The sequence below is a fragment of the Sapajus apella genome, unplaced genomic scaffold, assembly GCF_009761245.1.
Source record: "Sapajus apella isolate SASKATOON/1434 unplaced genomic scaffold, GSC_monkey_1.0 scaffold19, whole genome shotgun sequence".
NCBI classification, from domain to species: Eukaryota; Metazoa; Chordata; class Mammalia; order Primates; family Cebidae; genus Sapajus; species Sapajus apella.
This window is the reverse complement of record NW_022436959.1, coordinates 4,603,709-4,627,123: the sequence shown is the minus strand read 5'-3', so window position 1 is coordinate 4,627,123 and position 23,415 is coordinate 4,603,709. Positions and strand designations below refer to the sequence as shown.

The 23,415-nt window shown below is 38.7% G+C and overlaps 1 protein-coding gene across 8 annotated transcripts in view; it reads left to right on the top strand.

Moving 5' to 3' along the window:
• BBS9 (Bardet-Biedl syndrome 9) overlaps positions 1–23,415 on the top strand; it is a 456,994-nt gene that overhangs the window by 3,129 nt on the left and 430,450 nt on the right. For 5 of the 8 annotated variants that reach the window (XM_032286823.1, XM_032286822.1, XM_032286824.1 and 2 more), the window contains exons 2-4: positions 13,127–13,249; positions 19,434–19,584; positions 22,795–22,859. In XM_032286823.1, coding sequence (XP_032142714.1) covers positions 13,138–13,249; positions 19,434–19,584; positions 22,795–22,859 — 328 coding nt within the window. In that variant the 5' untranslated portion in view covers positions 13,127–13,137. Of the gene's footprint in view, positions 1–13,126; positions 13,250–16,113; positions 16,242–19,433; positions 19,589–22,794; positions 22,860–23,415 lie in introns of those variants that run through there. The other 3 variants (XM_032286825.1, XM_032286826.1, XM_032286827.1) reach the window with 3 other exon arrangements.

The following is a 23,415-nucleotide window of genomic DNA, read 5'->3' as shown; positions in this document are numbered from 1 at the left end:
TATCAATACAAAAAGAAACCTCACATCCTTTAGCTATAACTTTCCTTCCGTCTTCCTTCTCCCCTACCCCCAGACCTAAGCAACTACTATGACTTTTGGTCTCTATGAATTTGCCTATTCTGGATATTTTATATAAACAGAATCGTATAATAGGTGGCCTTTTGTGTCTGGCTTCTTACACTTAGCATGATTTTAAAAGCCAGGTATATCTGATTTTAAAACCTATATGCTCTTCATTTATGTTGTAACATATATCAGTATTTTGTTCTTTTCTTTTTTATGGCCAAGTAATATCCCACTGTATAGATACTGCCTTTTGTTTATATATTCATCAGCTGATGGACATTTGGGTCGTTTCCAAATTTTGGCTATTATGAATAATGCTACTACAAATATCTATGTATAAGTTTTTTTGTGTGGACATTTGTTTTCATTGCTCTTGGATAGATACTTTAGAGTCAAATTTATATGTCATATGATAATTCTATGTTTAAGTGTTAGAGGAACTTCTAGATTCTTTTCCAAAGTGGTTGCATCATTTTGCATTCCGACTAGCAGTACGTGAGGGTTCTGATTTCTCTGTATCCTCACCAACATTTATTACTATCTGACTTCTTCAATTCTGTCATAGTAGGTGTAAAGTGGTATCTCATAGTTTTGATTTGTGTTTCCCTGATGACTAATGATGCTGAGCATCTTTTTTTTTTTTTATTGTGATGGAGTTTTCCTCTTGTTGCTCAGGATGGAGTGTGATGGTGGTCTTAGCTCACTGCAGCCTCCACCTCCCAGGTTCAAGCAATTCTCCTGCCTCTGCCTGCCAAGTAGCTGGGATTACAGGCACCTGCCACCATGCCTGGCTATTTCTTTTTTTTTTTTTTTTTTTTTTTTTTTTTAGTAGTGACAAGTTTTCACCATGTTGACCAGGCTGATCTTGAACTCCTGACCTCAGGTGATCTGTGTGCCTTGGCCTCCCAAAGTGCTGATATTACAGGTGTGAGCCACTGAGCCCGGCCTTGAGCATCTTTTTATGTTCTTATTAGCCATTTGTATATCTTACTTGGAAAAATACATATTCAGACCCATGGTTCATTTTTAATTGGACTTTTAAAAAAATTGAGTTGTATGAGTTCTTATATATTAACGATATAAGTTTCTTATCAGATATATGATTTGCAAATATTTTCTCCTATCATTTCATCTTCTTGATGGTGTTCTTTGAAATCCAAAAGTTTTTAGTTTTGATGAAGTCTATTTATTTATTTTGTTTTTTGAGATAGAGTCTCACTCTGTTGCCCAAGCTGAGGTGCAATGGCATGATTTTAGCTCACAGCAACCTCAAACTCTTGGGCGCAAGCCTTAAACTCCAGCCTCAGTCTCTCAAGTAGCTGGGACTATAGGCACACACACCATGCCCAGCTAATTTTTTATTTTTTGTATAGATGGGGTCTCGCTTTGTTGCCCAGGCTCCTCTCAAACTCTCAGCCTCAAGCAGTTTGCCTGCCTTAGCCTCCCAAAGTGCTGGGATTACAGGCATCAGCCACTGCACCTGGCTTTATTTATTTATTTTAAGACAGAGCCTTGCTCTGCCATCCAGGCTGGAGTGCAGTGGTGCAATCACAGCTCTCAGTAGCCTCAGCCTCTCAGTGTCAAGCGATTCTCCCACCTCAGCCTCCCCAGTAGCTGGGACTACAGGCACATACCATCACACTTGGCTAATTTTTATATTTTTTGTAGTGATGGGGTCTCATCATGTTGCTAAGACTGTTCTGAGACTCCTGGCTCAAGCAATCCTCCTACCTCAGCCTCCCAAAGTGTTGGAATTACAGGCGTGAGCCACCATGCCTGGCCCTTATTTTTTTTATTGCTCATGTTTCTGGTGTCAAATCTAAAAATCCATTGCCAAATCTGAGGTCATAAAGATTTACTTATATAGTCCTCTAAGAGTTTTATACTTTTAGCTATACATTAGTTTATACTTAGATCTTTGACACATTTTAATTTAAAAAATATGATTCTAGGTAAGTGTCTAATTTCAGTCCTTTGCATGTGGCTATTCAGTTGTTTTAGACCCATTTGTTTCAATTACTCGTTGAATGATCTTGGCACCCTTATTGAAAATCAATTAATCATAGATGTGTGGGTTTATTTCTGGACTGTCAGCATTTTCCATTTATCTTTATGTCTATCCTTATGCTAGTGCCATACTGGCTTAATTATTGTTGCTTTAGTAAGTTTTGACATGGGGAAGTGTGAGTTCTCTACCTTTGTTCTTTTTAAATTTTAAGATTGTCTTTGCTATTCTGGGTTTCTGGAAATTCCATACAAATTTTAGAATAACCTTGTTTATTTCTACAGAGAAGCCATCTGGGAATCTTACAGGGATTGCATTGAATCTGTTGATTGATTTGGAAATTATTGCGATCCTAACAATATTAAATCATGAACAGGGGATATTTTCCATTTATTTAGATCTTCTTTATATAGCAATGTTTCATAGTTTTCAAAGTATAAGTTTTATACTTCTTTTGTTAAATTATTTATTCCTAAGTTTTTTTTTTTTTGAGCTGGAGCTTGCTCTGTTGCCCAGGCTAGAGTGTACTGGTATGATCATAGCTCACTATAATCTTGAACTCCTGAGCTGAAGTGATCCTCTTGCCTCAACCTCCTGTGTAGCTAGGATTACAGGTGTGTATCACCATATCTGGCTAACCTATGTATTTTACTCTTTTGGGTGCTATTGTAGATGCTTTTTTTTTTTAATTTTATTTTTGGATTGTTCATTGCAAGAATATAGACATATAATTGGTATTTGTGTATTTATTTTATATCCTGTAACCTTGCTGAACTCATTTTTTAATTTCTAATAGTTTTTTAGTGAATTCCTTAGGATTTTCTATATACAAGATTATGTCATCTGTGAGTAAAGATAGTTTTACTTCTTTTTTTCCAATTTGGAAGTCTTTTATTTCTTTTTCTTACCTAATTGCTGTAGTTAAGAGCATCCAGTATGATTTTGAATAGAAGTGGTGAAGGCAGACATCCTTGCCTTGTGCCTGATTTGAGGAGGAAAGTGTTCAGTTTACACCATTAAGTATGATGTAAGCTGTGGATTTTGCACAGATGTGTTTTATCATTGTGAGGATCGTTCCTCTTATTCCCAGTGTTTTGAGTGTTTTTTATAATGGAAGAGTTGGATTTTGTCAAATTCTTTGTCTGAGTTTATGGAGGTTATCAAGTGGCTTTTGATTTAGATTTTATTGATATGATGTGTTACATTAATTCGTTTCTGGATATTAAGGATGCCTACCTTGCATTCCTCAGGTAATTCCATTTGATCATGTTATATAATACTTATTACATGTTGTTGGATTCAGTTAGCTAGTAGTATTTGTTGAGAATTTTTGCACCCATATGCATAAAGGGATATTGGTCTGTTGTTTTCTTGTGATGTGTTTGGTTTTGGCTTAGAGTAACAATAGACGTATAAAGTTAGGTGGGAAGTATTCTCTCTTTTGTTTTTTGGAGTGTTTTTTGAAGAATTGGTATAATTTTGCTTTGTTTGGTAGAGTCCACCAGTGAATCTGTCTTGGCCTGGCCTTTTCTTTGTGGATAGTTTTTTGATTACTAATTCGATTTCTTTCTTTATTATGGATCTGTTTAGATATTTTATTTCTTCTTGAGTCAGCAGAGGGTCTCCTCTGTTCTTGGGCATACCAGTGGAGTGTACCCAAGTCCTCTGCTCCTCCTGGGTGTCCCTCCTGTGCTGTCGGTGCCCAAAGTCCGGAGGCGGTCGAAGTGGCAGGGGAGTGGCGTATCAGCACTGCCCAGAGCACGCACACACCTGGCTGGGTTGCAACAGCCCTTAGGCTCGCCTTCAACATTGATTTGAAATTGGAGTTGGTGCTGGGAGTTGGGAGAGGCCAAGGAGCGGGAGTTGGCACTTCCAAACTGCAGGGGTAGGGGTGCTTTCCGGGCCCGTGAGAGTGCAGGGATGCCTGGGTCTGGAGCTGTGTCTGGTTGGCTGCAGCTGCGCCCAGGAGCGCGGGGCTCCTGCCCCTCCAACTTGGTAGGGGTGGGGCTCTTGCCTGTTCCCAGCCCCCGCTGGCTCCACAGAGTGGGCAGCCCCTGCCATGCCACCCCCACTGCAGCCAGTGTCTTCGCAGTGGCTGCCGTCACTGCTACCTAAGTTGTCTTTTGAAATCCACCCATTTTTATCAAAGGAAATCAGTGGTATCCCAACTTTGTACTCATGAGAGTTAGTAGATTCTTAATTTCTTGGGAGTGGGCAGTGCTCCTTCTCTGCTTCTACCTTTGAAATTGAAGAGAGGCACTTGGGAAACACATGGTGACTATTGATTATCAGCCCAAATTGTTTTTTTCTGTTGTTTATTAATTCTTTAAAGATGTAAGTCCTTATTGTTCAATAAATTATTGTCTACAATGGTACATGATACAACTTTGGACAGTGGGGGAACAAACATACAAGATGTTTATGTAATGGAATTTATGAAATTCTGCTATGTACTACCTTATGTTTTTCCCTGCCATGGAAGTCGTTGTTGTCTGAAATATTGTTGCTTTGAAATAATTAAGGTAGCTATGGTCTTGTGAGGAAGAGCCATCTGTTGGACATAAGTTTAAAATTAGCCTTTCCTCCATAGTCTTTAAAGGTTAAAACAAAGCAAGCAATCAAAAAATCCTTCTATTGACATACTTTTTCAGTTTTTTGATATTATATTGCAGATTATTGGCAGCATAATGAGACAGGGGTCTAGAGACCAGGGAGAGAGTGTGCAGAAGCAAGGTCCTGCCAATAGCTGTGTGAGGTATAGGAATCATGTAACATCTCTGGGCCTCCCCTATAAAATGAGAGGATCAGCTAATTGATGAATACTTTCCAGCTGTTTTAGGTCTTTGATTGGAAAATTTTTTTCAAGCCCTCAAAAGGTAACTGATGGCAGAGCTCCTCTGAAAAGAAGGGGAAAATTGGCGCCCTGCTTTAATATCCGCTTAGGCAATCAGATATCAGTTACATCAGTGCCTCTTCAACCTTAAGGTGTATGTGATTCACCTGGAGATACTATTTGGGGAGGATGAGATTCAACATTTCTCGTAAGCTTTTGGGTGATACAGATGCTGCTGATCCAGGGATTACACCTTGAGTGGCAAGGAACCAAACTGTTAAAAAGGAGGATTTCAGGAGCTAGCAAAATGGTGAGTGAATAAGGAAAAATTGATAGAATAGGAGAAACAATAACGATTTTTTTTCTTCTTTTTAAGAGACAGGGTCTGGCTTCGTTTCCCAGGTTGTAGTGCAGTGGCACAATCATGGCTCACTGTAGCCTCAACTCCTGGGCTTCAGTGGGAGACTGGCTAATTTTTTTTTTCCCTTTTGTGGGGGAGAGATGAGGTCTTGCTCTGTTGCCCAGGCTGGTCTCAAACTCCTGGCCTGAACCGATTCTGCTGCCTTGGCCTCCCAAAGTGCTGGCATTATAGACATGAACCACTGTGCCTACCCAAAAAGGATTTAAATGATGCCTTTGTTATTTTGTCAGTATAAGTAGATTTCTAATTTTCTGTTAGAAGTTAATGAGAAATGAATGTCTTCTATAGGCATTCCTATTTGTAGACATTGTTGGAAAGTTAGTTCTTTCATATTGGAGGATTTTAAAAATTCTTTTTTCTCTTTGTCTTTTATCTTTTAACTGCCCACTAGATCATAATATTGGAGGTTTTTTTTTTTTTTTTTTTTTTTTTTTTTTTCATTTTTTATTTGGAGACTGAGTTTCGCTCTTGTTACCCAGGCTGGAGTGCAATGGCACAATCTTGGCTCACCGCAACCTCCGCCTCCTGGGTTCAGGCAATTCTCCTGCCTCAGCCAGGACTACAGGCACGCGCCACCATGCCCAGCTGATTTTTTGTATTTTTAGTAGAGACGGGGTTTCACCATGTTGACCAGGATGGTCTCGATCTCTTGACCTCGTGATCCACCTGCCTCAGCCTCCCAAAGTGCTGGGATTACAGGCGTGAGCCACCACGCCCGGCTTGGAGGTTTTTTTTTAATTCATTCCAGCAAGCTGAAAAAATTTAATAACTAACAGGTTTTTAAGGCCATTTTCCTAGGATAGCTATTTTCACTTGATGCAGTATTTATATTTGAGCTCCAGCTTTGTCTCTCGTGGTCACTTATCTAAGGATTTTGATTTTTTGAGTATGTCATTCATTATCATTGATGGAAAAAACTCTTCTCTTTCTCCTTTACCTGGTTTAGTATGTTCTCTAGGCAGGCCCCATGAAGTTTTCTTTTCTGCCTGTGTTAGGCAAAGGTAAGACACCCTTTGAGTGTTGTATAGTTCTTCCTTTCTTATTTTCTCTCCTTGAGACTTTTGAACTGGCTGATGCAGAAGGGAGCAGAGGATCACTTACTCTTTGGTTGGTTACTACTAATTTCTGTCCTTGGCTGTGTCTCCAAATGGAGCTTATGCTTCCAACTCTTCATTTTTTTAATGGTATATCAGCAGCATTTGATACAGCTGGTCACTTCCTTTTTCTAGACACACTTGTTTTCACTCCCTTCCAGATAACTAACTTCTGATTTTCATTTGATCTTAGTGGATGCCCCTGTTAAGTTTCTGGTGGATTCCTCCTCTTCTTAACCTCTGTACCACTCTTTTGCCTTCTAACCTTGTGCTGGTTTTCTCCAGATTTCTAATCAGGCACTTTTTCCCTTTCTTGATTATGCTTTTTATCCTTTTATCATAGCTATCCTTCATAGCCGTGAAGATCACTATGCTGTGTCCTGTGAGTCCTCCTAGGGAATCACTGGCATTTCAAGTACAAATTTGGGTAATATTCTGCTCTGAGCTGCAAGAGAATGATGTATCCTCAATGTTGTGGTCCAGTAGTATGGCATATTACAGTTCTCCTAGATAGTTGGCATATATAATAAAAATATATGGGATTTATTGAATACTATTATTTTCTTCTCAAAAAATCCAATAGAAGTATAATACAGATGTTTATTATGTTTTTTAAATGCTTGCTGCCAGATTTGAAGTTTAGTCATCTGACAATTTGTATGCTTATATAATGTCATTAGTAATAACATATGATGCAAATATTTTTCAGAAAGTCTCCCACATATTTTGAAACTCATTATAAATTTGTTTACCTGTTAGATATTCGTTCGCTTCCATCAGCTTCCAGTCTTTATCTGGCTAATTTCTTTCTTGGCATAAAGAGAGGACCTTGGATAGAGTTTTCTTTCTCCTCCTGGTATTTTTTTTTTTGTTTGTTTTGTTTTTTTTTAGCTCACACCTGCCATGGAGGTATTTGTTTTTTTAAACTAGTCATTTTGAAATAATTTTAGATTCACTTCAAGTTGCAAAAATAATGGTTTCCCAATAAAAACAGTACAGTGGTCAAAATCATTTTTTACTTAGAGACAGGGTCTCTGTCATGTAGGTTGGAGTGTAGTGGCTTGATCAAAGCACACTGTAGGTCTGGCGTGATGGCTCATGCCTTGTAATTCCAGCACTCTGGGAGGTCAAGGTGGGTGGATCGCTTGAGGTCAGGAGTTGGAGACCAGGCTAGCCAACATGGAGAAACCCTGTCTCTACTAAAATACAAAAATTAGCTGGGTGTGTTGGCAGGTGCCTGTAATCACAGCTACTCAGGAGGCTGAGGCAGGAGAATCGCCTGAACCTGGGAGGTGGAGGTTGCAACGAGCTGGGATTGTGCCACTACACTGCAGCCTGGGCAACAGAGCAAGACTCCATTTCCAAAAAGTAAGTAAGTAAGTAAATAAATAAATAAAAGCTCACTGCAGCCTCAAACTTCTGGGCTCACTTGATCCTCTTACCTTAGACTCCTGAGAGTAGTTGGGACTACATGCATGGACCACTATGCCCATCTAATTTTTAAATGTTTTGTAGAGATGGGGTCTTTGTTGCCAAGGCTAATTATAGATGTTAGCCATGGTGCCCAGCCCACCGTTAAATTGATGTTAGTATGATACTAAAGTTAAACTAAAGATTTAATTTGGATTTTATCAGGCTTTATGTTAGATACACTTTTTTTTGTAAATAGTTCTAAGAAATTAATCCTAAAGAAAGTACATTTTGTTATTAACTCCTTGTAGTTATACCCTCCTGTAAGCCTAGCAGCCACCTATCTGTTCTACATTGGTATAATTTTGTCATTTTGAGAATTAGAAATGTAATTATTTAATCTTTTACCTTTTTGGATTTTTTCATTGAGCAAAATGCTCTTGAAACCTTGTGTGCGTCTGTACTTCGTGTTTTTAAATTCTTTAGTTATGTTGGTATGGTGTGGATGTACCATCGTGTGTTTAACCAGAACATTGAGTTTTTTTTCTTTAATGTAAGTTTAAAAAATCACAAAAAGGGATCAAAACCAGAGCAACAGCTAACATTTATTGAGTGCTTATGTGCTAGGTGTTGTACTAAGTGGTCTAGTGCATTCCTTTTTGTAAAAAACTAAAGCTGTATATTTGTTATATTTAATTGTGGTAAATTTATGTAACATAAAATTGAACATCTAACCATTTTTAACTATATAGTTCAGTAACGTTAAGTAAATTGACATTGTTGTACAGCCAATCTCCAGAACTTCTCATCTTGCAAAGTCAAAACTATACAGCTCTGCTTTCTCCCTAGCCCCTGACAATCAACCATTCTTAATGTTTCTGTGACTACTCTAGGCACTCACGTAAGTGGAATCATATGGTATTTGTCTTTTTTGTGACTGGCTTATTTTACTTAACATAATGTCCTCAAGGTTCATCTACATAGCATCTGTCAAAATTTCCTTCCTTTTTAAGGCTGCGTAATATTGCATTGTATGTGTATACCACATTTTCTTTATCCATTTATCCATTGATGGATGTTTAGGTTGCTTCTACCTCTTAATCATTATGTCTCTGAGATTCTGTCTTTAGTTATTCTGGATATCCACCAAGAAATGGGATTGCTGGATCAAAACTTCTATGTTTAATTTTTTGAGGGACCTACCCACTGTTTTCCATAGCAGCTGCACCATTTTATATTCCCACCAACAGTGTACAGAGATTCCAATTTCTTCATGTCCTTGCCAGCACGTTATTTTGTGTTTTTTTCTTCTTGAAATCATCATTCTTAGGTTGAATATATTTTTGGTTTTTTTTTTTTTTTTGATAATGGATGTCAGGTGATATTGTTTTGATTTGCATATCCCTGATGATTAGTGATATTGAGCCTATTTTCATATGCTTCTTTGCCATTTGTATGTATTTTTTGTTGTTGTTTGAGACAGAATCTTACTCTGTAACCCAGGCTGGAGTGCAGTGTTGCGACCTTGGCTCACTGCAACCTCTGCTTCCTGGGTTCAAGCAATCCTTCTGCCTCAGCCTCCTGAGTAGCTGGGATTACAGGCACCCACCACCATGCCTGGCTAATTTTTGTATTTTTAGTAGAGACGGGGTTTTGCCATGTTGGCCAGGCTGGTCTTGAATTTGTGACTGTGGGTAACCCCCCATATAGGCACTGTGGAACGAGAGCTAAGCAGAACTCTGGCACCGTTACGACTTGAGGAATGTCTCACTTTATAGTGTTACTACTCAGCTATTTCCTTTTACATAATCCTTTACATAATCATATATTAGTTTATAGAATTAGGGCTTGAAGAACCCCTTTATATAATCCTCTATATATATAATCATATAATAGTTGATAGTATGAGAGCCTAAAGAACATTTCCCTACATATATACCTATAATTATATCTTAGCTCATAATCAGAGGAATGCCTAGAGTGAACACAGTACAGAGCATGAATTAAGGGATAAGCAGCTTATAATCGGAAGAATGCCTAGAGCAGACACCGTGCAGAGCATGATTTAAGGGAAAACAGTTATACCAGGACAAGAATCCATGGCCCAGGCGGCAGTCTTCAGTGTTGTAAAGATACCCGCTATATGGCAGGCTTGGGGCGAGAGCCGCTCCTCCTGGTAAAGGAGTTGTAGGACCTTGCTCCAGGTCTTGTGGAAGGCTGCCCTCAGACCAGTAATCCACCTTGGTAACTGTGTACTTTACCAGTTCTTGCTACTGTGCTGCTTGAAAAACATCTTCCCATAGAACCCATTGGAAGCTGCCAGAAGGTGGCAGTAACCTTGACAGCTCTGTCACTGCTGTATGACTTAAAACATCCTCCTATAAATCTTCTTAGAAGTAGTTTGCCCATAGATAGAAGTATTGCACACTGCACCCTCCTCACTGCTCACGGTCCACCTTCAAGCCTCAGTGACCTAATGGGGGTGGACCCTTTACTGCACACGGCCCTTGCCTTCATGGGAACGGGCCCCTTGCTGTGCACTGTCCACCTCCTGGCCTAGGTGACCTAATGGGGGTGGACCCCATGTTTTATTGCTCACAATCCTATCACTATCCTTAAAGATGATTTCACTCACTGCCCTGCCCCCTAACCTATACACAATAAATACTCATGCTTCTGGACATTTGGGGCCTCGCCTGACTCTGCTCATAGGTGGCAGGGCCCCCTGAGCCCAACTGCATTTTCCTTGTACTTCTGTGTCCTGTCTCTTTATTTCTTGGATCCTGCGCCTCAGTACAGTATAAGGCACACCCCGTGACCCTGTGGGGCCATCAGCCCTACACGTGATCTCAGGTGATCAACCCTGCTTGGCCTCCCAAAGTGCTGGGATTACAAGTATGAGCCACTGCACCCAGCTCATTTGTATGTCTTCTTTGGATAAGTGTCTATTCAGGTTCTTTTGCACATTTTTTAATTGGATGGTTTGTTTTTGTTCTTGTTGTTGAGTTGTAGGAGTTCTTTATGTATCCTGGATATTAATTCCTTATCATATATATGACTTGCATATATTTTTTCCAGTTCTGTAGGAAACTGCATTCTTATTTAATCATCACAACACCGCTCTTACATTTATTTTGTAAGTGAGAAAGGTGAAGTACAGAGACGTTCAGTAACTTCTAGTAACCTTCCATTGGTCGCATGGTTATTATGTGGTGGAGCAGGAATTCAAACTCATACAGGTTGCCTCCAGAGTTAGTACTTTTCCACCACATTATTTGCAGTAAATTTTTTTGGCCAACTTTGTATAAAAACAAGTGGCCTTGGTTTCTATGATTAGCCCATGTGGAAGGCTTACTTTAAGAGGCAGGTTGATCTACATTTTAAAAAAGTACAGCCGATCCTAATTATGTGCAGACTCTGTATCATCTGTGAATTTGCCTACTTGCTAAAATTTATTTGTAACCCCCAAATCAGTGCTCACAATGCTTTTGTGGTTATTTGTGGCCAAGTACGAAGGAGTAAAAATTGAGTCACCTGATGCACATGTTCCTAGCTGATGTTAAACAACTGCTTTCTTGTTTCAGTTTTCATACTGTAAACAAGTGTTCTTTCATGGTCTACAGTATTTAGTGTCATGTTTTCCCCCACATTTTGGTAGGCTTTTTGTTGGCAGGAGTGTGGTGATTTCACTGTTTAAAATAGTCTGCAAATGTAATGCTGAAGTGCTAATGTTCCTAAATGCAAGAAGGCTGTGATGTATCTTCTAAAGAACAGACAGAAGGTCCCTGACTTACAATGGTTTGACTTATGGCTTTTCAACTTTAGGAGGTTGTGAGAGTGATACACATTCTATAGAAACCATACTTTGAATTTTGAATTTTGATCTTTTCTTGGGTATATTAAATGCATTTTCTTGGGTGTATTAAATGCATTTTAAGTATTTTCAATTTATGACCGGTCTATTGGGATGTAACCCCGTCATAAATTGAAAAGCGTCTGTACATGTAATTAGATAAGCTTAGTTCAAACTGAGTCCTAGCGCTGGTGGCCATAATTTCCATGGTAATGAACCAGCAATACATATTCAATAAGGTATCTTTAAATATAAACACACAAAAAACTACATTATGTATTGATTGGTTGAAGAAAATGTTGTTACTAGAAGCTTGCAGGAATCTAACCCTGTGTTTCTCCTAGGAGCAATGGCTCAGTATTTGCTGATTCATTGTTTGCAGTGGCTTTATAAAACATAACTTTTGTGAATAAGGAGATTTGACTGCATTTCCTAACTACTATTTAAATCAGTGTAACATGAAGGAAAGCCTCATTTATGTTAAATAAATGAACTATTGTAGAATGCCAGGGCATGTGATGCTGTGTTGTAATTCAGAAGACTCAAGTGCTTTCACATCTACCATATCAGCAACTCAGTGGTAGGTAGGGCTGTTATATGTTCATTCTAAATAAGAAATCAAAGTAAGGAGAGGTTATGTGGGTTGTCCAAGGACACACAGATAGTGGTATAAATGGACCTGAAGCCCAATGTTCCTGATTCTTTTTGATAGGAATTTCCCTCTTCTATCTTGCCTTTCTGTACCTAGAATAGCAAGAAGAAGTGAATGCTTTTTGAGTACATATAACATACCAGTTCCAGAGCTAGTCACTGATGCATTTGATCTCAATTCGTCTCAGCAACTCTTTGTAATAGGAGATGTAGTTGGCCCTCCGTGTCCTCCAGTTTCATATCCCTGGATTCAACCAACTGCAGATTGAAACCTGTGGATATGGAAGGCTGACTGTACTAGGTCTACTAGGTCATTATATATAATAAGGGACTTGAGCATCTGGAGATTTTTCATCTGTGGGGTCTTGGAACCAATCTTCCACAGGTACAAAGGGCCAACTAGTGCAGTCTCACCAATGACTAGACTGAAAGGAAGTTAGGTATTTCACTGAGGACTTACGTATGAAATAGTGCTGATGGAATTTGAATCTTGATCCTCCAAAGAATATGTTCTTTTCTTACTTTCTGCAGTTCTCCCCTAAATGTTTCAGAAGAGAGAATCAGCACAACATAAATGTATATTTTCTAAGCCCAATTTACTAATGGTGTCGCAAAATATCTAATTAATGCTTCCAACAATTTGGATTTGTGGTTTCATATATGTGTGCAAAATATTAAAAAGTTAATATAGAAATGTTCTTCTTAAATCTATCCGAGTTTAATTTGCTATGCCTTAAGACATAATTATTAATTCATAGTGTGAAGTGGATTATTATAAATGTTTTCTTTTTAGAGTGAAAGAAAATGTCTTTATTTAAAGCCCGTGATTGGTGGTCTACTATTCTAGGAGAAAAAGAAGAATTTGATCAAGGCTGTTTGTGTTTGGCTAATGTTGACAATAGTGGAAATGGACAAGGTAAGCAAATTATAACCATGCACCTTGGATCAAAGCTTTAAAGAGATGAAATAAAGCCGGGCGCAGTGGCTTATGCCTGTAATCCCAGCCCTTTGGGAGGCTGAGGTGGGCAGATCACGAGGTCAGGAGTTTGAGACCTGCCTGGCCAACATGGTAAAACCCAGTCTCTACTAAAAATATAAAAATTAGCCGGGCTTGGTGGCGGGCACCTGTAATCCCAGCTACTCGGGAGGCTGAGGCAGGAGATCGCTTGAACCCAGAAGGTGGAGGTTGCAGTGAGCTGAGATGGTGCCACTGCACTCCAGCCTGGGAGATGGAGTGAGACTCCATTTCAAAAAAAAGAGAGATCAAATAAAAATGACTTACTTTTCAAAATACGTACTTTTTAGAACTTAATTGAACTATCGTAATTGCACCAAATTTGAAGGTAGTTTTTTAAAATAAGTAATATTTAGGTAGCAGACTAATAACTATAGTCCTTCTGTTTAGTTTATGTTCTGGTTTGTATTAATTCTGTCATATTTTTTGCTGGAATTTATTAAAAATTATATGGCATCACTTCATTTAGTAGGTGCTCAGAGGAGCTTAGTACCTCCCACTGTTCTGCTTCACCAGTGTAATTTTCTCTTTTCACATTTTCCTGCATCAAAATTTGGTCTTTTAGGGGAGAGTTAGGAAAATATTTTGAATTTTGAAAAATTTCCTTTTGTAGAAATTCTTTACAGAAAATAAATTTTTTATTGGACCTGGAAACCATTCATACCATAATGAAATTATACTAGCTCTATTTGATGGTAGAAAACAATTGTTAAATCATTGCTTTCATTATCATAATACTAAAACTTACATCCTAGCTTATTCTTATGCATCTTTATGTTTTTTAAGTCACCTTTAAAACAGTTTAATTCTATATTATTGTATCATTGCTACTTGAAATTTGTATTTGGTTTATAGTTATGGGCTTAAAATTTTTTTTTTGTAATCCAGATAGTCATTAGCCTCTTAAAAAGAAAACTTAGTATAACTGTTCTTTTATTTACTGCATATAAATATTACCCCCTTACATTTTTAAAAATTGGTTTTCTTGCATATAACAAAAACAGTGGGATCTTCAGGAAAATGTGAAAAGAGAAAATTACATTGGTGAAGCAGAACAGTGGGATGTACTAAACTCCTTGAAGCACCTACTAAGTTGTTTTGAAGGAAAATTTGGTCCCTGCTTTTCCACTGATAGGAGATGGGTAGATCTTCTATTCAGAGAATATTGAGAGGTTCCTCAACCCTGCCTCTGCCCCACTATTTGTTAAAGCATGTGATTCCCCAATTATTTGGCCATGTAAGAGTCATGCCACAGAAATACCTGCCAGAGACAATTTCAAACTCAATTCTGCCCAAACTATCTAAAGTTTAGCTTGGTTAGAAACTATACTTACTGATTATCTGCATAACATACTGTTGAGTCATTCATTTCTATTAGAGTTCCTTACTGGGGTGCCACCATGCCACCAGTAGGTTACCAATACTGCTTCCCTCACAGTTTGTGGTGAGCTGTGAGCAGCTTCCTCTGTTTTACAAAACTTACTATACAGAAATCATTACATATGTATGTTTCACATAGAAAAAAACACTGACCATTGTGTTCCACAGCCTGGATACCTGGGTCATAATATCCTGGGGTGATTATTATATATCAAACTTTTGTATCCCAGACACACGAGATGTTATAAGATTGTATCCTCTGGGCATAGGTGGGTGGTGTGACTTAGGTATCCTCATTTTTGACAAGCTCCAGAATTGAATGCTGGCATTCTTAAATTTGAGAATTATTATTGTCAATCTTATAGAACGGAAAGAACAAGAGCAGTTTTGGATATGCTCTGTTTAAGACAGAAATGTTTAGTATACAGAATAGAGGTAGAGATTTTTGGGGTGAACAATATGGTGTTTGTATTTGGAGCTCTGTGAATAGGTGAAAATGCACAAGGAGAGAAGTTGAAATAAGAGGGGAAAGGTGTAGAACTGTAACCTTGAGAATATGAGGATCAATGAGGGAAGTGTGGGAAGAGGTTCTGCAAACGGGAGGCAGAGAGGCAGGAAAACCAATTAGGCTGGTACCTGGGAAGCAAGGTTTAGTGATATGAGGACTGAATTTTTTTTTTTTTTTTAATTGTGACAGGGTCTTACTCTGCTGCCCAGGATGGAGTGCAGTTGCATGATCATGGCTCACTGCAGCTTCAACCTCCCAAGTGTGCTTCACCATGCCTGGCTAATTTTTAAATTTTTTGTTTTTTATAGAGACAGTGTCTCCTTGTGTTGCCCAGGCTGGTCTTGAACTCCTGGACTCAAGTGATCTTTCTGCCTTGGCCTCCCAAAGTCCTGGGATTACAGGCATGAGCCACCAAGCCTGGCCTAAAAGTTTTCATGCTCTTTAGCAGCAAGTGGTTCATTAGTGTCTGTGACAAGAGTGGATGCGTAGGCACAATGGTAATGAGATCTACATTTTCAGTGAATGAATGGGGAGTGAGTGGGAGGTGGGGACACTATTTATGACTCTTTAAAGAAACCTAGCTGTGAATCGAAGAAGAGAGGATGATGATTTGGAGGCTATGTAGGGTCAAGGGAAGTGGGAAAAATTCAGTGTGTAGGATAGAGGCTTTCATGACGGAGCAGGGACCCAGAGAGGACAGTCAGAGATGAGATCAGGTGTGCAGATGGAAGGATTAATCTTGAACAGGCGCGGGAACCTTTTTCCATAGTGACAGAGGAAAGAAGGTAAGAATGTATACAGATGTAGAGAAATTTGCAGGTCAAGTTGGGAAGTTGAAACAGTAATGTTGGTTGACCTCTACTTTTTTTTTTTTTAGGTGATGAGAAAGTGAGAGGAGGGTTATAGCATCCTGAAATTTCTTTAGAAGAAGCCAATTTAAAACACAGGAATCCTTGTTAATCTTGATAGTACAATTGAAATTGAATACCCCATGCATTTAAAGTGGTACTTACGGGCCGGGCGCGGTGGCTCAAGCCTGTAATCCCAGCACTTTGGGAGGCCGAGGCGGGTGGATCACGAGGTCAAGAGATCGAGACCATCCTGGTCAACATGGTGAAACCCCGTCTCTACTAAAAATACAAAAAATTAGCTGGGCATGGTGGTGCGTGCCTGTAATCCCAGCTACTCAGGAGGCTGAGGCAGGAGAATTGCCTGAACCCAGGAGGCGGAGGTTGCGGTGAGCCGAGATCGCGCCATTGCACTCCAGCCTGGGTAACAGGAGCGAAACTCCGTCTCAAAAAAAAAAAGAAAAAAGAAAAAAAAAAATAAATAAAGTGGTACTTACTTTCCTAATTTTCTCAACTCAAGATTCAGACTCTTGAGAGAGACAGTGAGAGTGAGGGAAAGAGAGAGGATCTGAATAATCCAATTTAGATTACATGCCAACCTGTGGCCTGGAGGGAAAGTTTATTACTAGAATTGGAGTAGAAAGCAAGTAAGACTGACTAATGGCTTTTCATTTAATGTCTGTATGTTCATTAATTCCTGGGGAATCCCATATTTATTAATCATAGCTTGAAATCTATGAGAGTCAGACTTATCTGAGATCTGGTTACTATAAAAGTCCTGAAAGTATTTTAATAATTATACATTTTGCTTCAGTGGGTTAGCTTGTTACCATGTAGACTTGGCCATCCTGACCTCCTCTTATCCCTGAAGATAGGGCTACATTGAGTTACCCATGAATCTTGGTTATTAGTGAGTAAAAGTGGGGATTTAGGGCATGACAAGATACATGGAAAGCTCAGTGGGGAATGTTTTAGGAAGGTTTAAAGGTTTAAGTCTTCTCTACCCCTTCTGGACTCCATTACAACGGTATAATTTTATTCTTTCTGATCAATGCCTGGAGAGAAAACTGGAGAGATTTGTCAGGTCATTTGTTACTATAATTTAAAACGTAATTTACCACTATCTGAGTAGTAAGTGGTGAGAAATGTTACTGCAGAGTACCAAAGAGTACCAAAGACTCTGAGTTTTATTCTTTACCCTTAGATGATAATTTTGAGATTAAACCTATCATGCTTTTAAATTATCCAGTGCCTTTCAATAAAACTATCTTACATGTGGTTTGGTGTTCCTCCTTGTTCAGTTGGCCTATGGCAGCTGCTGTCTGGTCCACTAGAGTTTCACCTGCAATGGGCACAGGGTCCCAGATAACTAGAGATGATAACTTGATTAATTGTTCTGTTATAGTGTGCAGTGCTACTTAACCCCACCTAGAATATGAATGGGAGTGTTCTGTGAAAGGACATATATGCAAAGTGGCCCCTGAGAACCAAGGGAGCCGAGAACCAAAGATTGAGGCAGTCAAATCCAGTTTGTCAGTATATGGTTATTTACTAGGTAAACTTATGGGCAGAAATGTAATCTTGGGCAGTTGCAAGACAGGTAGATCTCCACACCACAACCCCCAGACCCAGGGCTTGTATCTTGGGGAAAATAGTATATGTGCTCTGGAAGGAAAGTGTAGGTGGTGATGAATGTCACAGCCTATGATATATGTAGAACATCAAGTGCTGTTTTGGAGGAAAGGCAAAACTTATAAGGAATAGGTATTTCTACATAAAGAGTAATATATCAACTAGAAATCTTGGAGGAATTCTTGAAGTTAGTCAGGAGTCACACGGCAGATTAGCATTTAAAATAAAGTCACTCTTGTCCCCACGAGGAATCTTACTGTTTTGTACCCCATTTCATGTCAAGAACCAATTCCCATACTTTGGAGGCCAAGGCAGGTGGATTGCTTGAGGCCAGGAGTTTGAGACCAGCCTGGACAACATGGCATAACCACATCCCTACAAAAAATACAAAAATTAGCTGGGGATGGTGGCACATGCCGGTATTCCCAGCTACTCAGGAGGCTGAGGTGGGAGGATCAATTAAGCCTGTGAGGTTGAGAATGCAATGAGCCGTGATTGCATCACTGCACTCAACGGCAACAGAGTGAGACCCTGTCTCAAAGAAAAAAAAAGAACCAATTCTAAATATGCTTGCATGTTTTCATGCCTGCAGTTTATTTTCTGGTGCTCATTTTTATATCAGTTATCTTTTTTTGACCACAAGTGACAGGAAACTGTGATAAATTTAAGTACAGAAGGTACTGGAATGAATGTAAGATAGCTTTCCCAAATGGAGGCAGAGTTGAACTGAACAACCCTTTAGTGGGGACAGGAATGAGCATGGCTCCAGAGACCTTGTAAGCCCCCAGTAGGCTGTCATTAGCTCCTCTAGCACCAGAGTCCTATGATCTATGTGTCTCCATTCAGTATGGAAGTTCCCAGGATTGTACCTCTCTCATAGGGTTATTATGAGGATTTTTTTTTTTTCAGCAACAAGGTCTTGTTCTATCACCCAGGCTAGAGTACAGTGGCAAGATTACAGTTCACTGTAGCCTTGAACTCCTTGGCTCAAACAATTCTTCCACCTCAGCGTCTCAGGTAGCCGGGACTATAGGGGCATGCCAGTGCACCCAGCTTCGCATGGCATTCCCTCCATGTCTCTGTTTTCTCATCTTAAAGAACGCTAATCGAGTTTGATCACACACCTAATTAACTGTGACCTCATTTTAACTTCATTACATCTGCAAAGACTGTTTCCAAATCAGGTCATATTCAGAGGTACCTGGGGTTATGACTTTAACATACCCTTTTTGCGGGGGGATACAATTTAACTTATAACACTCATTCTATCATTTCCCCCTCTTATCCTTAAGGTGAAATATTGATAATCAAGGCACTCTATCTAGTGATAACTCAGAATTCTTTTTAATTCAGAGTTTTCGATAGTTACAACCAGTTATAAGAGTTGGCCTCTATGATGGAATCAGTTTACGACATTGTACTAGTCCTTTGATTGAGTTAAATTATGACTTTGATACCAAATAAAGGCTTAGGAAAAAATGTAGTATGTTAGTACATTTGACTGTAGTGATGTAAAATTATTTATGAGAAGCTGTGTGTTATTAAAACAAATACACTTTAATTACATCTTCTTTGGAAGAGTGACCTTTGTATATAAAGCAAGACTGAATTCTTTTAACTTTTAGATTTCTCCTTTAGACATTAGAAAGCTTATTTCCTCAGAGATTTGCTAATGTTTGTTTCTCCTTATATCTTTTTTAAAAAAATTTCTCTACAGATAAAATAATTGTAGGTAGCTATATGGGATACCTAAGGATCTTTAGCCCCCATCCTACAAAAACAGGAGATGGAGCTCAAGCTGAAGATTTGCTTCTAGAAGTGGATCTACGAGATCCAGTACTTCAAGTGGAAGTAGGAAAGTTTGTTTCGTAAGTAAGCCCACTAATTCTGGTATTTTACTTGGAGTATGTCAATCCTTTACTGTGTCACTTTTGTGAATTCAAAGAAGACTATCCATGAATTAACTGTGTTTTCTGGATATTGTCACCTGGGTGTTTCTCATGTGTGGGATGCTTTTTATGAGGATACAATACATTTAAGATAGAATAATTTAGGGCCTTTTTATAGTAATAGACTTAAGATGTCTGACATTAGCAGAAGCTTAAAGACAAAGAGATAAGCTTTTAAAAATAACCAAATAAAGAAATAAATAAGAAGTATCTACTTATTTAAAGTTATATAAGTGTCTGTTTATAATTAGATAAAGTAGCAGATAACCATTACTTTTTGGCACATAGCTTTGAGGTTTTATACTTATTTAGGGTAGAGAGTCCCTATCGTTTCTTGAAAGAAGTCAGTTCAGCCCACAAAGTAAGTCTTCCCCTTACAAGAGCTTTGTTCAAAAGTTCCTTATTCTTAAATGTAATGTATTTTAGAAAACTGTTTATTAGTTTGAACTTTGGGTAACATGTCTGCTTTTTATTTACTGATGATATTGCTGATCTTCTTTTTTTTTTTTTTTTTTTTTTTTTTTGAGGTGGAGTCTCGCTCTGTCACCCAGGCTGGAGTGCAGTGGCACTATTTCCGCTCACAGCAGCCTCCACCTCCCAGGTTCCAAGTGATTCTCCTGCCTCAGCCTCCTGAGTAACTGGGATTACAGGCGCACTCCACCACACCTGGCTAATTTTTGTAATTTTAGTAGAGACAGGGTTCACCATGTTGGTCAGGCTGGTCTCAAACTCCTGACCTCGTGGTCCTCCTGCCTTGACCTCCCAAAGTGCTGGGATTACAGGCGTGAACCACTGCACCCTGCTGATCCTCTTATTTCCATATACAAACTTGCTTAAAATTAAGCTTGTGTTTCTTAATCATTTAAAAGTATGATGAAAACTTCTCAAGTAGCCAGAGTTGGTTTGCCTCCTCTTTTTGAGCTCCCTTTTGCCTTTTTACATCTGGGTAGTACCCCAAGCTCTGGATTTTGGCGTATTGTATTTGTTTATTATAATTTATTGCCCCAGGGGCCATTTAATCAGGGCCCTAACTCCTGCTTGAAAACCAAACAACCACTCATGAGCATTCACCCTCTTCCAGTGATATGTTTCAATCTGTTGGGAAGCTGTAGCTTGGATGCTTTAGGCCGGAACATGAGATAACACTTGTATGCTTTGTGACAGGCTGGATTGGGGAGATTTTTTGACTGATGTGGTTGGTAAATATCTACCCCCTCTGAAAGCAGATGATGATTAGGTGCCCATCATGTACCTAGGACATATTAGATGTGATGGATTTACAAAGTAAGGAGACAAAAGCATTCTTCCCTCTAAAAGGCATTTTTACCTTACCATTATAAGAGGTGAAACAACCAGTAATCACTCTGTATAGTAGTTTTTAAGTATAGCCCTCATCTATGTGATCACATTGGAAGGGGAGGAAGTTAACTTAATAACTAGATACTATACTAGGCCTTTATAAATGTTGTCTCAATAATCTTATAAGGCAGATATTATCTGAATTTAGAGATAAGGAAACTAGAGCTCAGAGTGTAAGGTCACACAGCCAAGATTCAGACCCAGGTCTCTCTGACTTTATACTTTACTGTACTGTCTTTCTATGACATTATGCTCTTTTCCTGAGCATAGTAGAAAAGTTGTTTTGGATGTCCAGGGTACATTAACAAAATTTCCAAAGGCAGTATTGATCATGTGATATATATATATTTGCATTTTCTAGTAGAAGAGCAAATGATGAGTATATATTAATTGTAACAATGTTTTGCAGATATTATCTAATACAGTTCTTATTTGTAAATAAGATACTAACACTCTGACACTTTAAATGATTATACATATAGTAAGGTGTAGAGTCAGAACCGCCATCTAGGTCTGCTGACTTCAATTATAGTCCTTGTAGTTTAGAACAGAGTCTGTATCAGGGGTTGTACACTGGAGGCCTACTTGTACATGTGAGCCTGCTCAGTATTTTATTTTATTTTTTGAGACCAAGTTTCATTCTTGTCACCCTGACTGGAGTACAATGGTGTGATCTCAGCTCACTACAACCTCTGCCTCCCTGGCTCAAGTGATTCTCCTGCCTCAAACTCCCAAGTAGCTGGGACTATAGGCACGTGCCACCACGCCTGGCTAATTTTTCTATTTTTAGTAGAGGCAGGGTTTTACCATATTGGCCAGGCTGGTCTCGAATTCCTGACTTCAGGAGATCCACCCCCTCAGCCTCCCAAAGTGCCGGGGTTTCAGGCATGAGCCACTACACCTGGCTGCCTGCTCAGTATTTTAAATTTAAAAGTGCTGTCAAACATTTAAGAACTAAGAGAGCTCACATAAAACCCCTACTTTTTGGCTTTTCTTGAAAAACGTGGGGCTCTGGCCATAAGCCCAGAACCAAGTAGTAGCCACCTCCTTTAGTCTGATCTGTCTCCAGTTAATCACAGCCGTTTATACCCTTTATTCATTAATAACCCCTGGCTTGACCCTTGAAAACTGAATTTAGGATCTCTAGATGTGCTATGCTGCTGTTTCTAGAAACCACTTGAGATAGGCTGGGAATTCTAGTGGTGATATTGGTAGTTTATTTCTATTTGAGAGTTAGTCCAAACAGAAATATTTTCAATATTTTAATAAAATTTCAGAGATGGAAGTGATATATGCTACTTCTAATAATGATTGGTGTATTGTGATGCTTTAACCTTTACAAGATGCTTTCACATTATTTTATTTCATTTCATTGAACCTCTTATTTTTCATGAGAAATAGGCTCAGGGAGATTTACATGACTTGTCCAGAGTCACTGGTGAATTAGTCAGAAAGCCAGGACTAGAAGTTGGATTTATTTATTGAAAGAAATAGCGCTTATGGAGGGACCTCAGATGTGACTTTTTCTTGGAAGCCCTTTTGGCTTCAATCTGAAGGCAGTGTTTTAAGGCAGAGTACTTGAGCCCCTGGGGTTGTCAGATTGACTGTTTATTGTTATATTTATTTTTCAGTTTAGAATGTTAGCTAATGAATTGTTTTGTTTACTCACAGTGGCTGTGGTTATGAGAACTTTTTGAAATTATTTTAGAAATTTTTGGTTACATCTAAAACTAATATTGGAAAACTTTAAAAACTTTCTCTGTTTTTCAGAGGTACTGAAATGCTGCATTTGGCTGTGTTGCATTCTAGAAAACTTTGTGTCTACTCTATCTCAGGTAAGAAACATTTTTTTCCAATGCAGAATTTGTATTACAAATTGGGCTTAATGTTATATAAGAATAGATATTCTCTAGTGCTGATTTGGTGGAGAATGCAAAACATTTACTTGAATGTTTTCTTGTCTTGGTTAGCATTTTCCCATTTTTCATTTATTCTTTCAGGCTATTACATTTTCTTGGTCTACTATTTCTGTGTATACGTATCTTTCTAGCAGAGGATTCCTCTTAATCACCTGCCTCTCCAGAATTGTTTCCAGGATTGCCTGTGACTAATAGAGGCCAATTCTGGGTACTTAGGACACATAAGTCTTAAGAAATGTTGTACAGTAACAGAATTGATTAGATGCTGAGTCATAGTGGTTTGAAGTAGATTTTCTTTGGTGAACCTCAAGTATTTTCTCTTTACAGTTCCAATTTCTTGGTTTTTGGTTGTCTTCACTCAGACAGGGCTCAAGGCACTTATTTTGAGGCTTCATTGGGTTTCATTCTCTGACATGGTTCTGTGGGTACAAGTATAGTATGTGGTTTGGTTTATATTAAAAATATAGTATGT